Source organism: Oculina patagonica, chromosome 10, assembly GCF_052425735.1.
Source record: "Oculina patagonica isolate OP01 chromosome 10, crgOcupat, whole genome shotgun sequence".
Classification (NCBI taxonomy): Eukaryota; Metazoa; Cnidaria; class Anthozoa; order Scleractinia; family Oculinidae; genus Oculina; species Oculina patagonica.
The window spans coordinates 13,455,347-13,469,798 of record NC_135767.1 but is presented as its reverse complement, the minus strand read 5'-3'; the positions used below and the strand labels follow the sequence as shown (position 1 = coordinate 13,469,798).

Sequence of the window (14,452 nt, the reverse complement as noted above, 5' to 3'; positions counted from 1 at the left end):
TCTGAAGTAAAAATCCGTGTTGTGTTTTTGAAAATTTAACAACTCGGATTTTTGTGTTAAAAATCTGAGTTTTTTTTTTTGAAAATTTAACAACTCGGATTTTTGTGTTAAAAATCTGAGTTTTTTTTTTGAAAATTCAACAACTCGGATTTTTGCGGTAAAAATCCGAGTTGTACGCCTAGACAATTACACAATACGGATTTTTGTAACTGAAATTTGAGTTAAAATTTCAATCGAAAAAAAAAATTGCTCATGTCCTATATGGGCCACCGTACGATCTAGTAAGATGTTTAAAATTTTCCACCTTGGGCACTCGAGATGGCGGACAAAATTCAACACTAACGCCCCGGTCTACTGACACCTTGAGCCAACTGAAATCCTAGGCTATTTATAGATCAATTTTCCACATTTGCTAACGGCACGCTGTTATAGAAGTCAAAATCAAACAAATTGTTCTTTTTAAACGCTGTTAAAACTCCATTTCCAAGTCGTAGATTGCAAAAACAGACCCCCCTGGACGTAGTCGTCCTGAGTATCACACATCCGGTCTCTTATCTTAAAAGAAAAAAGGGTCCCAGATGAACTCAAAGTTCAAAGTAAAACAAGATCATTTGCTTAAGTTGCTGAAAAACTGTAAACACTATTGAAAACATTACTGAATTCATTTCTTAAATGATTTTGGTTGACATTTCATACTTAATTTGGAACAGATTGTCTACACAAATAACTCAGCATTTTAAAGTCACCTTCACGGGATTATCTTTCGCGACCCAGTGCCAGATGCTCTTTGGAGATAAACAGAAGATTTCAATTAAATTTGAGATAAAGCGCTAGCATAGACACTAGGCAAGTACATCGTCTTGTTCCACGCTAGCTTTTTAACGCGGCTCTGCTCAAATGATTATAAAAATCCATCAGGTAACAGAAAGCCAGCGAATTTTTAGCACAGTGAACAGTACGGTTTCACAAGATGCATCTGAGAAAAAGTTCCTTTAGACTTAAGAAAATCTTTAGTGACCTTATTTTAATCGCCTAAATTAAACATGCGATGAGACCATGACAAGCAAACTCTGATCCACTTGAGATCCACTGGCCCGTAATAACAATCATGAACTTGGTAAACATAACCTTATCAACCCCCCCCCCCCCCCCCCCCACAAAAAAAAACCTTACAAAATCATATCAAACATCAAAACTATGTATGGAGGTATTGTTTCAAGGATTTGTGAAAAAAGGACAACACAAAGAATATTGGACAATATTTTCTCTGGCCTCGAAAATGATTGTTGTAAAATATAATTCTTTTCAAGTTGCGTTGATAAGACACACATTCAACACAAAGTGGATCATAGATAATGTAATCATGTAAGCTTGGCTTGGTGGAATCACCTTAAGTTTATGAACTTTCTGTCGAAAGAAATATTAGAAGAAACCTATCACAGCGGGCATTGGTTCTTTTGTTTGGTTGGTTTTGTTTAATTTATTCTTGGGCATTTTGGAATGCAATTCCAAACTGATTGCAGCTGTGTGATACTGAAATTAGTGTTGCTTTTCCAATGTAGAGGAAAATTTTGTCTGTAAATAGCATATAGTTATATTAGCAAAACAAATTATTGTTTGTTTTAACACATGAAAGATCTTGAACGTTCAAGCCCGATTTTTTTTTAGGTTTTCTTTTTGCTACTGCTTAAGTTGCGAACATAACTTCTACCATCTTCCATGTGTTTTGAATCTTTCTCCCAAAGTTCAAATGTATGAAATTTCATATAGAAGAATAAAAAAAAATACCGTGAGCAATATCATTGCTCAACGGAAAATAAAATATCAAGCACCTCCATTGAGTTAACTAAACTTTAAAGAAAAAAGTAACTACAAAAACTATACTTTTTATGACATCTTTTCTTTCATACCAAATAAACTGTAAAAAAAATATCCAAAATCCAAATTCCTTGTTTCTATTTGTCCATGGTTCCTGTACTTCCACGCGGTTCCAATTAAAGTCAGTTATTATCTTTAATTGTTACGTGACAGCACGCTGTCCAAAGTTTATCTTGGTTTCTCTCGCTGTTGACCTTATAAAATTAACATAAACGTTCATAAGACAACCGGAACACGTCAATGGTGGTGTGTCTTACGCTCATGTTCTCTGTTTAACTGCTAACTCTGCCTGCCGAGTGTATTGGTATTGTAATGCGTTTGAAATAGTGGTATACACAGAGCGACCGCTATGAATTCTTCTAACGGTACACCGGGTAAGTGGAAGTTCAAATATTTTGCAATTTGATAGATTTGCATGCCTGCCGTCAAGCGTGATACGATATTTTTTCGGTTCTCTCTCTGTCATCAAATCGTTCATTATTAACACTCCTGCACGCAACCTCACTGTAAAAACGCGCGCAAATGAAACTGTTTTGTTTTACTCTTGAATTTTTGAATTTTGTCTCTTCCACCCTGAAATTAACCCTTTCTGTTTCCATTCTATGCTGTTACCAACAGATAACATAATAATCTTAACTATTGTGTTTAGCAAAAGCAATAAACAAACTCTCGCCAACGCCTTTGCATTCTGTTTTCTTTTTAAGTTTTGTTTTTTCCACCCTGGAATGAATTGTTTTTCTTACCATTAAGATCTTGAGAACATAACGTAAACTGTTATGTTTACCTTGCTAAGTGGCACAAACTTGCTGTGCATATTTTAATAGGTTTACGCCGCAATTTCACGCTTAATAATTCTCTTAAATAACTACATTGTTTTGCTTCAAAACGCTGTTCATCGACGATTTCCGATTTGTACGACTGTCGTCACAATTTAAACGAGCCTTGGTGTGAACAGATCAGTTTGAGAAATATGAAAATTGGGCGCTTTCTGCCAACAGAGCTTAACCTGCGTAGCTGGCGGTTTTGTTGGGGTTAACGCGCGCGCCAGTAAGCGTCCGAGGGGCCCAGGAATGCAAACGCGGGAGAAATTAAGTAGGGAGTGTTCGAAACTTTATGTAAATCTGAGCTGCTGTCGTGGGTTAATAGTTTAATTGCATCTTCATCGAATTTTGAGGAGAACAATCACTTATTGTGCCCATTCACCAAGCTTACCGGGAGACGTGTTGGAGGGGAGTTCAGGCGGGAGGTGTGGGAAAGGGACAAGGAGAAAGTAAGAATGAAAGGGTGGGGGGGGGGGGGGGGGGTGCAAGCTCAGCACATTTGGAAACTTCAATAACCACGTTGAAAGACATGGCGCAAACACTAAAAAAAAACAGATTATGAACAGCTTTATCAGCATTCACATCTTGGTATTACCGACGTAACAGGGCAGAACATGCAAAGGCAGTAAATATTACAAATCAAATGTTATTTATCAAGGTAATTCTAAATTGGTTACACTGGGATACTAGTGTTACAATTCTCTCTCATTTGGAAAGCTTCGTAAATAAGTAATCTTAACTGTTGAAAACGAAACTAGACAAGCATGGCCCAGAGGCAAAAAAATCCTTTTTCTATCTAAACAAAATTTAACGGCTTCCTTATTTGTAATCGAGTAATGAAACCAAACGTTTTGCACGGTCCATGATTGTGAGCTGGATTCACTATTCCCGGTCAAATTGTTGCTAAATGGCGTGACACTTATAACGTACGGTGATATTGGATTAGCTGCCGTCAGTGAGGAGTAAATAGCTTTTCAACGGAAAATTGAGATGGGAGAAAAAAAAATTAAAAAGAGGACGGCATTTTCTGCACAAAATAGGTCTTGTAGAACTCACGAAGATTTTGTACAAACTGAAGAGATGTAGAACGTGTCTTTATAAAAACAAACCGGATATGTCAAGTTTCCGATATGACTTTCGAGGGAGTTCGATCAAGCAAACCCCGACTGCAACGGCATGCCACGGCTTCAAATTGTTCCTAAATTCGTTAAGCCGATTAATTTGCGGTTTTAAAAAGTGTTAAAATGCGTCAATACGCTCCTTGTCATGTTGCCATCACAAGTTTCCATTTTTGGCGGGGGGATGAATTGGAATGTGTGGACAAGATTAGCGGCAAATGAGTAGGTTCACTAATGAGGCCCTGTTTGGGGTTTTAGGGGTAAGGTATTACTCACAAAATTATTTTAGGGATAAGTGATAAATGTTTAAAGTTATAGGTATAAGGTATAACAACTCAATTTTTGGGATAATGAAAACCAAAATTATAGGGTAACACCTTTATTAATTTTACGGATAAGGAATGACTGCCCTCAAAATAATCGGGCCTCACCAATAAGAAAATGAATATGAAGAAAACAAAAGAAAATAACAGAAAGGAAAGGTAAAAAATGAAAGGAGCAGAAAGGACAAGAGAAAATATCAATCATCATTCAATATAATTTAAAATATAAAAGAAACTTCTGTTTAACTGACAAAATTAACAATAAAGAAATTTTGGAAAAGTGCCACAAATTAATTTTCCTGTTCTAAATAAAGCCAATAACCGTCTTGTTATCGTGAGGGCAGGAAATATATACAATTGATTTTTTACTAGCACGATGTTGACCTCAGTTCATCAAACAACCGCAGTGCTGGTGTATCTTACAATTACTTACACGGTTGATGCGTGCCTTCCAATACTGTGCAGTTTATAGCACATATCTCGCGATCGTCCTCAAGTAAGGTATTCTTATGTGCGTGATATATTGCCACACCAAGTTTAAGCAATGAATTTATCGAACGATAGTCATGGTAAGTGAATGTTTTACCACACAGATTGCAATCATAGCGAGCCATCAAGCGTGAAGCAAGTTTTCTTGCCTTTCTCTGTCATCAAATGGTTTGGTATTAACACGCTAACAGGCAACATCATCGTACAAACGCACGCCCAAAACTGAATTGCAAACGCCATTTTGTTTCGTTTGAAATTATTTTTACGTTTTTTTCTGGCTCTTTCATCCAGACATTTGTATGATGTTTAGAACATAATGTAAACTATCATGTTTATCTTTCTAAGTGGCATGCTGTGCATATTTTTATTGGTTTACGACATATAATTTCACGCTTAATAAATTTTGACTACAAAACGTTATTCATCGGCGCATTCCGATTTGTACGGCATTCGTCACATTTAAGACGAGCCTTTGTGTGAACAGATATTGTTAGAAGGAATAGGCCGCGTTATGAAAGACACAGCCTAATGCGATACGAATATATAGGCTTCTCCATGATAAAACCACTTAAGACAGAATAGAGCGAAGTGAAAGAGAAGAGACAGCGGGGGACCAGCTTTAATAACGTACTTGAAAACTTAAGCCTCGCTGAGAGACTTCGTCCAGTTTTTACTTTTCCAAAATAGTCATCAACATCTTATTAGTGTAGTCACCTCTCTTTGCCAACCGTCGACAAACACGTGGGATGTGTTTCCTTTTAGTGAAAAGTACTTCAGCGACTTCAGGATACCAAAACTTTCCCTTCAAAGACAATTTGCTATAAAGGATTACATTTACCAGAGATGTTGTAGCTTACTACTTACAGTTACAGTTTGTAGAAGCTCCCAACTTTTGCTGGGACAAGCGGATCGAATACGTTCGAGTTATACGAGAGAGTTATTTTTTTAGACTAGAAGCCTCTAATGTTTGCATGAAAAAGCGAATACTTGTTCCAGTCTGCAGCATGTATTATTTTTAGAAGCAGTAAACTATCAATTGATTGTAATGAACAAACTAGTCAATGTTCTGATATTATTTTTGTTTCAATTTCTCAAGGTGTAGCTTTTGCTTACCGTAAGTTAACGACTTTAAACAGACCTAAAACAGATCAATCAGATGAATAACTTCAGTTTTATTCCTCGCGAAGCGAGGCCGAAGGCCGAGCGTAGCGGGGTGTATAATTTTGTCCCTCAAAGGGCTCAGGCGGGATGAAATCTCGTGTGGAGTTTACGGTCATATATATATATATATTTATTTATTTGTGAGCTTGGTGTGTGGCGGAAATGACGTCACACGGCCGCCGCGTGCTGGTGGCCTAATGGTAAGGCGTCGAACTTGAAATCAGATCTTCGGGACTGAGGGCGCGGGTTCGAATCCGGCTAGGGTTTTTTTTTTTTTTTTTTTTTTTTCCTTATTTTTTTTGTGGGTTCGAATCCTGAGCCTTTCATTTTTATCGTTTTTCTTTTCGGATTAAAATAACACTGATTTCCACATATTACTCCCTCAACGCCTATTCAGGCTATAAACCTTTCATCGCCATCAGGGGCGCGCGGGCGGAGGGTTCGAATCCTCCTGCCGTTCGTTCTTCTTTTTTTTTAATGCCCTCAAATAAATGACCAAAATGCGACTATCCAATAATTTGTCGATGATTTTGAAAATAGCCTGCGCTTCCCAACGCTTTATACCTCTTTACGAACCTGAAAGAGCCGCCATCTTCAAAGCGGAGTAGACCCTGGGAACGAGGGTGTCGCGGCCATGCCCGTAACTAATTTTTAACAAATATATCTTCCTGCCTACTGTGGAAAATTGAATATGTACAATGTTCAACTTCAAATAATCCACTTCAGAGCTTCGCGAGGCCCTGCGAGTCACGTATTACTAGTAATCTCAGATTTACTGATGTCACGTTACCTTGAATCTTTAGAAGCCGGACACCGTTCTAATACGGACAGTTGGAGCCCGTGTCTGTCTTTGAGAAAGTTGACTGTACTCCGATCTATAGATAGTATTGTGTAACAGAACAAAAAAACCGTCTAATTCGTGGTCAGAAGTCCACCCCTTTTATCTATAAAAGTCCTCGTTCAATGGTCACTAAATTGACACCGGATAATTAACCCACTAACTATGACACGACAGATTATTTGTCATAATGACGTCGTTTAATAACAGAGGCTGTAGGGCATTTAGTGATAGGACGTTTTGCGTTAGTCTAGAATGGCTTCGCTCTCTACCTCTCACCTACATTGATTTCAAAGCTTCCTTCTATTTTATTTGTCGGATTAATTTCTCGATAAATACCAAAAGGAAACATCGGATAGTAATTTGAATTCGTTCTTATTGCTCAACAGGAGTACCACCTCCGGCACATCCAAGCTTCAGCACTCTACAAACAACGGCCTTCACTGTGTTGTACTGCATTGCGATTCTCATGGCCCTTATTGGCAATGTACTTCTTATCTTCATTGTCAAAAGAAAGCCTGACGCAAGAACATTAACTGGATTTCTTTTTGTTAATATGGCCGTCGCTGATCTTCTGGTAACATTTACCGTCATGCCCATTTCCTTAGCATGGCTTTACACCGATGGTGGAAAGTGGTTGCCGGTAAAAATTCTAAGCGACGTGACATGTACACTTGTGTATTACATTTTCTTTGTCACTATTGCAGCATCTATCTTCAGCCTCACTCTCATGTCAGTGGATCGTTACTTGGGTGTGGTTTTTCCTCTTCGCCGTTTCCCAAGATTTCGCGGAGCGAAAGTCCTCACCGTCCTGATTTGGTTAAGCTCGATGATTTTTGCGATTCCTGCCGCTGTTACATGGGAAATTTATGATGCATACAAGCCATTTGGTTTATATATTTGCGGACCTAATTTTCTGCTGCTTGGAGAATTCGGAATGAAGTGGTTCTACATGTATCTGTTCCTACTGATGTATTTGATTCCACTCATTGTGATGTCATCGTTGTACATCCTGATTGGCCGTGCGCTTTGGCTCCGGAATGTTCCTGGACGTCAATTTACAAATGGGGGCGAGCAACGAAACGAAATGACAAAGCGAAAAGTTGTACGGACGCTCATCATAATCACAGCTGTCTTTGCATTTTGTTGGCTTCCAACCCAGTGTTATCATCTTATTTTGGCATTTCGCCCTGATATCCACGACACCGCTCCACTGTATGTGCAGTCCCTTTGCTTTTGGTTGGGGCACGCCAATAGCGCGATAAATCCATGGCTTTACATGATGTTAAGCGACAGTTTCCGAAAGTCTCTTTGTGATGTGGTGCACAGAGGCAGGTATTCAAGATTTGGCTCCAGGTCCAGGGCCCAGTCGTCAACAAGATATACCTCGGTTGTACAAAATTCCGTAAAGGCACATCATGCTAACCGCAAACAACGAAATGGCTTACTTCACCAGGACCAAGAGGACGTTTGTCGAGAAACAGTCTTGTAAAAACTACATAGATTGCAGAATAGTTGAACCTGTGCTTATGGAGACCTCTGTAAAGGCACACACCTCCTAAGAGGTGAACAAACATAAGCTTTCTCCATTAAAGTAGAGTGGAAGGGGTTCATCTGTATTTGGACTTTTATATAGAACGATGTATAGCTATGATTAATATTTAGTCATGACATTTAGTGGGCCGTATCAGGCTTTGCTCCCACAAAAGAGACCAAACTCTTCACAGTTGGAATTAGGTATACAATTAGATTGGTGATGTGCTTGTCTCTGGTCACAAGTATGTATCTAATTATTGAAGTTTTGGCAAATATAATTAAATAGGCTAGAGTTTTTCTAATGCGATTTGTTAGATTAGATTGTGTAACCTTTCATAGTGTAACTAGTCCAGAAAGCCCTTATTATGAAAAGATACTCCAATGATGTAGCGTGTTTTGTCTAAACAGGTATACAATGCTTAAAATAATTTGTCTACTGGCTTCGTAATTAAATACTGTACTCACTTTATTGACCACCCTGTTTTAATTAGCCTAGTTGTTTAAAAGCCGATTAACACTAAACCAGGATAAAAAGCTTATCAAGGGTTCAATTTCTCTTGTATAAAAGTGCCACAAATTAATTTTCCTGTTCTAAATAAAGCCAATAACCGTCTTGTTATCGTGAGGGCAGGAAATATATATAATTGATTTTTTACTAGCACGATGTTGACCTCAGTTTATCAAACAACCGCAGTGCTGGTGTATCTTACAATTACGTACGCGGTTGATGCGTGCCTTCCAATACTGTGCAGTTTATAGCACATATCTCGCGATCGTCCTCAAGTAAGGTATTCTTGTGTGCGTGATATATTGCCACACACCAAGTTTAAGCAATGAATTTATCGAACGATAGTCATGGTAAGTGAATGTTTTACCACACAGATTGCAATCATAGCGAGCCGTCAAGCGTGAAGCAAGTTTTCTTGGCTTTCTCTGTCATCAAATGGTTTGGTATTAACACGCTAACAGGCAACATCATCGTACAAACGCACGCCCAAAACTGAATTGCAAACGCCATTTTGTTTCGTTTGAAATTATTTTTACGTTTTTTTCTGGCTCTTTCATCCAGACATTTGTATGATGTTTAGAACATAATGTAAACTATCATGTTTATCTTTTTAAGTGGCATGCTGTGCATATTTTTATTGGTTTACGACATATAATTTCACGCTTAATAAATTTTGACTACAAAACGTTATTCATCGGCGCATTCCGATTTGTACGGCAGTCGTCACATTTAAGACGAGCCTTTGTGTGAACAGATATTGTTAGAAGGAATAGGCCGTGTTATGAAAGACACAGCCTAATGCGATACGAATATATAGGCTTCTCCATGTTAAAACCACTTAAGACAGGATAGAGCTAAGTGGAAGAGAAGAGACAGCGGGGGACCAGCTTTAATAACGTACTTGAAAACTTAAGCATCGCTGAGAGACTGCGTCCAGTTTTTCCTTTTCCAAAATAGTCATCAACATCTTATTAGTGTAGTCACCTCTCTTTGCCAACCGTCAACAAACACGTGGGATGTGTTTCCTTTTAGTGAAAAGTACTTCAGCGACTTCAGGATACCAAAACTTTCCCTTCAAAGACAATTTGCTATAAAGGATTACATTTACCAGAGATGTTGTAGCTTACTACTTACAGTTACAGTTTGTAGAAGCTCCCAACTTTTGCTGGGACAAGCGAATCGAACTGAATACGTTCGAGTTATACGAGAGAGTTATTTTTTTAAACTAGAGGCCACTACTGTTTGCATGAAAAAGCGAATACTTGTTCCAGTCTGCAGCATGTATTATTTTTAGAAGCAGTAAACTATCAATTGATTGTAATGAACAAACTAGTCAATGTTCTGATAATATTTTTGTTTCAATTTCTCAAGGTGTAGCTTTTGCTTACCGTAAGTTAACGACTTTAAACAGACCTAAAACAGATCAATCAGATGAATAACTTCAGTTTTGTAATCTCAGATTTACTGATGTCACGTTACCTTGAATCTTTAGAAGCCGGACACCGTTCTAATACGGACAGGTGGAGCCCGTGTCTGTCTTTGAGAAAGTTGACTGTACTCCGATCTATAGATAGTATTGTGTAACAGAACAAAAAAACCATCTTATTCGTGGTCAGAAGTCCACCCCTTTTATCTATAAAAGTCCTCGTTCAATGGTCACTAAATTGACACCAGATAATTAACCGACTAACTATGACACGACAGATTATTTGTCATAATGACGTCATTTAATAACAGAGGCTGTAGGGCATTTAGTGATAGGACGTTTTGCGTAAGTCTAGAATGGCTTCGCTCTCTACCTCTCACCTACATTAATTTCAAAGCTTCCTTCTGTTTTATTTGTCGGATTAATTTCTCGATAAATACCAATAGGAAACATCGGATAGTAATTTGAATTCGTTCTTATTGCTCAACAGGAGTACCACCTCCAGCACATCCAAGCTTCAGCACTCTACAAACAACGACCTTCACTGTGTTGTACTGCATTGCGATTCTCATGGCCCTTATTGGCAATGTACTTCTTATCTTCATTGTCAAAAGAAAGCCTGACGCAAGAACATTAACTGGATTTCTTTTTGTTAATATGGCCGTCGCTGATCTTCTGGTAACATTTACCGTCATGCCCATTTCCTTAGCATGGCTTTACACCGATGGTGGAAAGTGGTTGCCGGTAGAAATTCTAAGCGACGTGACATGTACACTTGTGTATTACATTTTCTTTGTCACTATTGCAGCATCTATCTTCAGCCTCACTCTCATGTCAGTGGATCGTTACTTGGGTGTGGTTTTTCCTCTTCGCCGTTTCCCAAGATTTCGCGGAGCGAAAGTCCTCACCGTCCTGATTTGGTTAAGCTCGATGATTTTTGCGATTCCTGCCGCTGTTACATGGGAAATTTATGATGCATACAAGCCATTTGGTTTATATATTTGCGGACCTAATTTTCTGCTGCTTGGAGAATTCGGAATGAAGTGGTTCTACATGTATCTGTTCCTACTGATGTATTTGATTCCACTTATTGTGATGTCATCGTTGTACATCCTGATTGGCCGTGCACTTTGGCTCCGGAATGTTCCTGGACGTCAATTTACAAATGGGGGCGAGCAACGAAACGAAATGACAAAGCGAAAAGTTGTACGGACGCTCATCATAATCACAGCTGTCTTTGCATTTTGTTGGCTTCCAACCCAGTGTTATCATCTTATTTTGGCATTTCGCCCTGATATCCACGACACTGCTCCACTGTATGTGCAGTCCCTTTGCTTTTGGTTGGGGCACGCCAATAGCGCGATAAATCCATGGCTTTACATGATGTTAAGCGACAGTTTCCGAAAGTCTCTTTGTGACGTGGTGCACAGAGGTAGGTATTCAAGATTTGGCTCCAGGTCCAGGGCCCAGTCGTCAACAAGATATACCTCGGTTGTACAAAATTCTGTAAGGGCACAACATTCAAACCGCAAACAAAAAAATGGCTTACTTCATCAGGACCAAGAGGACGTTTGTCGAGAAACAGTCTTGTAAAAACTACATAGATTGCAGAATAGTTGAACCTGTGCCTATGGAGACCTCTGTAAAGGCACACATCTCCTAAGAGGTTATCACCGAAAAGCGTTCACTATTTTTAAAGTAGAATGGAAGAGGTCCATCCGTATTTGGACTTTTATATAGAACGATGTATAGCTATGATTAATATTTAGTCATGACATTTAGTGGGCCGTATCAGGCTTTGCTCCCACAGAAGAGACCAAACTCTTCACAGTTGGAATTAGGTATACAATTAGATTGGTGATCTGCTTGTCTCTGGTCACAAGTATGTATCTAATTATTGAAGTTTTGGCAAATATAATTAAATAGGCTAGAGTTTTTCTAATGCGATTTGTTAGATTAGATTGTGTAACCTTTCATAGTGTAACTAGTCCAGAAAGCCCTTATTATGAAAAGATACTCCAATGATGTAGCGTGTTTTGTCTAAACAGGTATACAATGCTTAAAATAATTTGTCTACTGGCTTCGTAATTAAATACTGTACTCACTTTATTGACCACCCTGTTTTAATTAGCCTAGTTGTTCAAAAGCCGATTAACACTAAACCAGGATAAAAAGCTTATCAAGGGTTCAATTTCTCTTGTATAAAAGTGTTTTTATAGCTTATGTTTTGTGCAGTTTGAGTTTAGACGACGCCAAAGCTGGAGGACGTGAAATGTAGACAGAAAACATAACCGAAAAGTTGAAAAAGTGAAATCAAAATCCAGGTTAATCCTGGATTAGCTTAATCGTGCTTTGAACAACCCAACTCATGGTATTTTTGACAAAAGGAGGCAGCTTGGCCGAGTGGTTAGAGCGCTGGACTTGAAATCCTGAGGTCGTAGTTCATATATCCTGTTCTGACCACTAGCAGGCTCCTGGGACGAGCTGGTGTTGTCTTCGGTAGTCCCAGGTTTAACTCCTTGGCTACGTTTGTAAATAGCCAACTGGTCTGCTTCCTACCAGTTGCGGTTTTTAACCGTGTTATCTTCATTTACAATATTTATTTCATTGTTTGTTTACATTGGGCCTGAAAAGCCCAATTGTGGGAGCGGTCGATTTAGATACTGATCCATAAATTGAGTTCCTGAGCATGGAAACATGGTTTGCAGTTTAATCGAAAAGTATAAAAGCTATGATCATGGACAGTGTGTTGTGCTATCAAAAATGTTTTATTGTTATGCCATATATTTTATTTGTGAAGTCCATAACTAACCAAGACTTGAGAGTGGTTAATGGGCTGTCGGGGCGTTCGAAAAATCCTCAATTCCTTGGATCCGCTGCATCCTTTGCAGGCAAAATCAAAAAGCAGACGAACTATGAAATTAACAGCGTCATTTCACTTTTGACGCTCTAGACGTCAGACAGAATTCTACACTAAGGAATGTTAATCAAAATAACTACATGCCCCGTTTTGTGGACAGCTTCCACTATTTGAAACACATGGTTACAATCAATACCTCACACTCAGGGCACACTGTTAAAAGAGTTAAAAATAAATCAACGAATTTCTTTTTAAAACGCTGTTAAAACTCCATTGCAGTAGATTGCAAACTGTGAAAACAGTCCTTATGTTTCAGCGTGAGTCCACGTGGGAGAAACATCACAAACTAGCATATCACATATCTGGTGTCACATCTCGGGAGAAAACTGAGAAAAGAGGGTTTTTGCCAGAGGAGGGGGGAAACTCGCATTTCTGCATTTGAAAGGTGCAAGGATGCTCGTCGTCTCGCGTAAGGGTGAACATTTCGGATTTTTGGTCTCAGTTAGGGTGTTCTGGGCAAAACGCCAATATTTTTAGCTATTATCATGGTCTCGTTTGGAGCTGCACACGAAGAAATATACAAATATAGATTGTATTCTTAGTTTTTTGGTATCTTTTAGGGGTCAAGAAAAGCTTGAGCCGCACCCAGATTGGTCTCTTTTAGGGGTTCTTAAATTTCAAAATTTCCGACGAGCATCCCCGCCCCTTTCATATAGGACTCCCCGGTGGGGGACGGGGTTGCAGTGTAATACATCTATGAAATAACCTTTTAGACAACATCCTGTGCTGAAAGGATTTGCTAAAGCTGATGTCAAACTGAAAACATTATTGAATTCATTATTTAGTTTATTTCGTAAAACATTTTGGTTGACAATTTATATTTAATTTGGAACAGATTGCCCACACAAATAATTTTTTTAACTAACCTTACCCGGGTTTTTCCTTCGTGACCCAATGCCAAATGCGCAGATATCAGTATATTTATTTTTTTTATTTGAGATAAAACACTCGAAAACCAAGACAAGGCAAGTACCTCGTCTTGACCGATGCAAAGCTACGAGTTTGGTCGAATCACTGTCATCAAAAAAAGATGAGATTCTCCGTCGTTCTTCCTTTTCCTTGGCCCGGGTTTCTTACAACGTTTTATGCAAGTTGTGTTCCCTCTTTTCGATTAGCTCAAATCACTTTTTAAAAGACTCCTGCTCCATCGCGAAACGGCACACTCTTTCGATGTAAACAAAATTATGCAAATCTTTTTAATAGCTCACCGCAGCAAATAAAAAAAAAAATGATCACAAGATATCGAAAAAAAAAATTGAAAAACAGTTTAAACAGCTTAAGGTATTATAATTTTAATAAATAATGGGGCGCTCTGTGGATTCGTCGATGATAAAATTCACCCAGCAGAAGGCCAAATAATTTTCAGTATAAAGCAAAGTAATCGCAACATCTTATGTGGCGGGTGTTGTGATCTCTGATATATGCATTGTAAAA

At 38.6% G+C, this 14,452-nt stretch overlaps 2 protein-coding genes across 3 annotated transcripts; both read left to right on the top strand.

Annotated features, from left to right (window-relative positions):
- The first annotated feature begins 2,105 nt into the window (after positions 1-2,105).
- On the top strand, positions 2,106-8,244 carry LOC144628217 (prolactin-releasing peptide receptor-like). Its single transcript, XM_078486284.1, has 2 exons — positions 2,106-2,252; positions 7,018-8,244. Exons 1-2 carry the CDS (start codon positions 2,228-2,230, stop codon positions 8,118-8,120), a joined length of 1,128 nt encoding a protein of 375 aa, XP_078342410.1. The 5' UTR covers positions 2,106-2,227; the 3' UTR covers positions 8,121-8,244.
- LOC144628218 (prolactin-releasing peptide receptor-like) lies at positions 3,252-12,826 on the top strand. 2 transcript variants are annotated; one of them, XM_078486286.1, is made up of 2 exons: positions 3,252-3,324; positions 10,592-12,826. In XM_078486286.1, exon 2 carries the CDS (start codon positions 10,669-10,671, stop codon positions 11,689-11,691), a length of 1,023 nt encoding a protein of 340 aa, XP_078342412.1. In that variant the 5' UTR covers positions 3,252-3,324; positions 10,592-10,668; the 3' UTR covers positions 11,692-12,826. The 2 variants fall into 2 exon arrangements, with proteins under 2 accessions (XP_078342412.1, XP_078342411.1); XM_078486285.1 differs by lacking the exon at positions 3,252-3,324 and adding an exon at positions 8,916-9,022 and having other exon boundaries at positions 10,589-12,826.
- Positions 12,827-14,452: the final 1,626 nt, after the last annotated feature.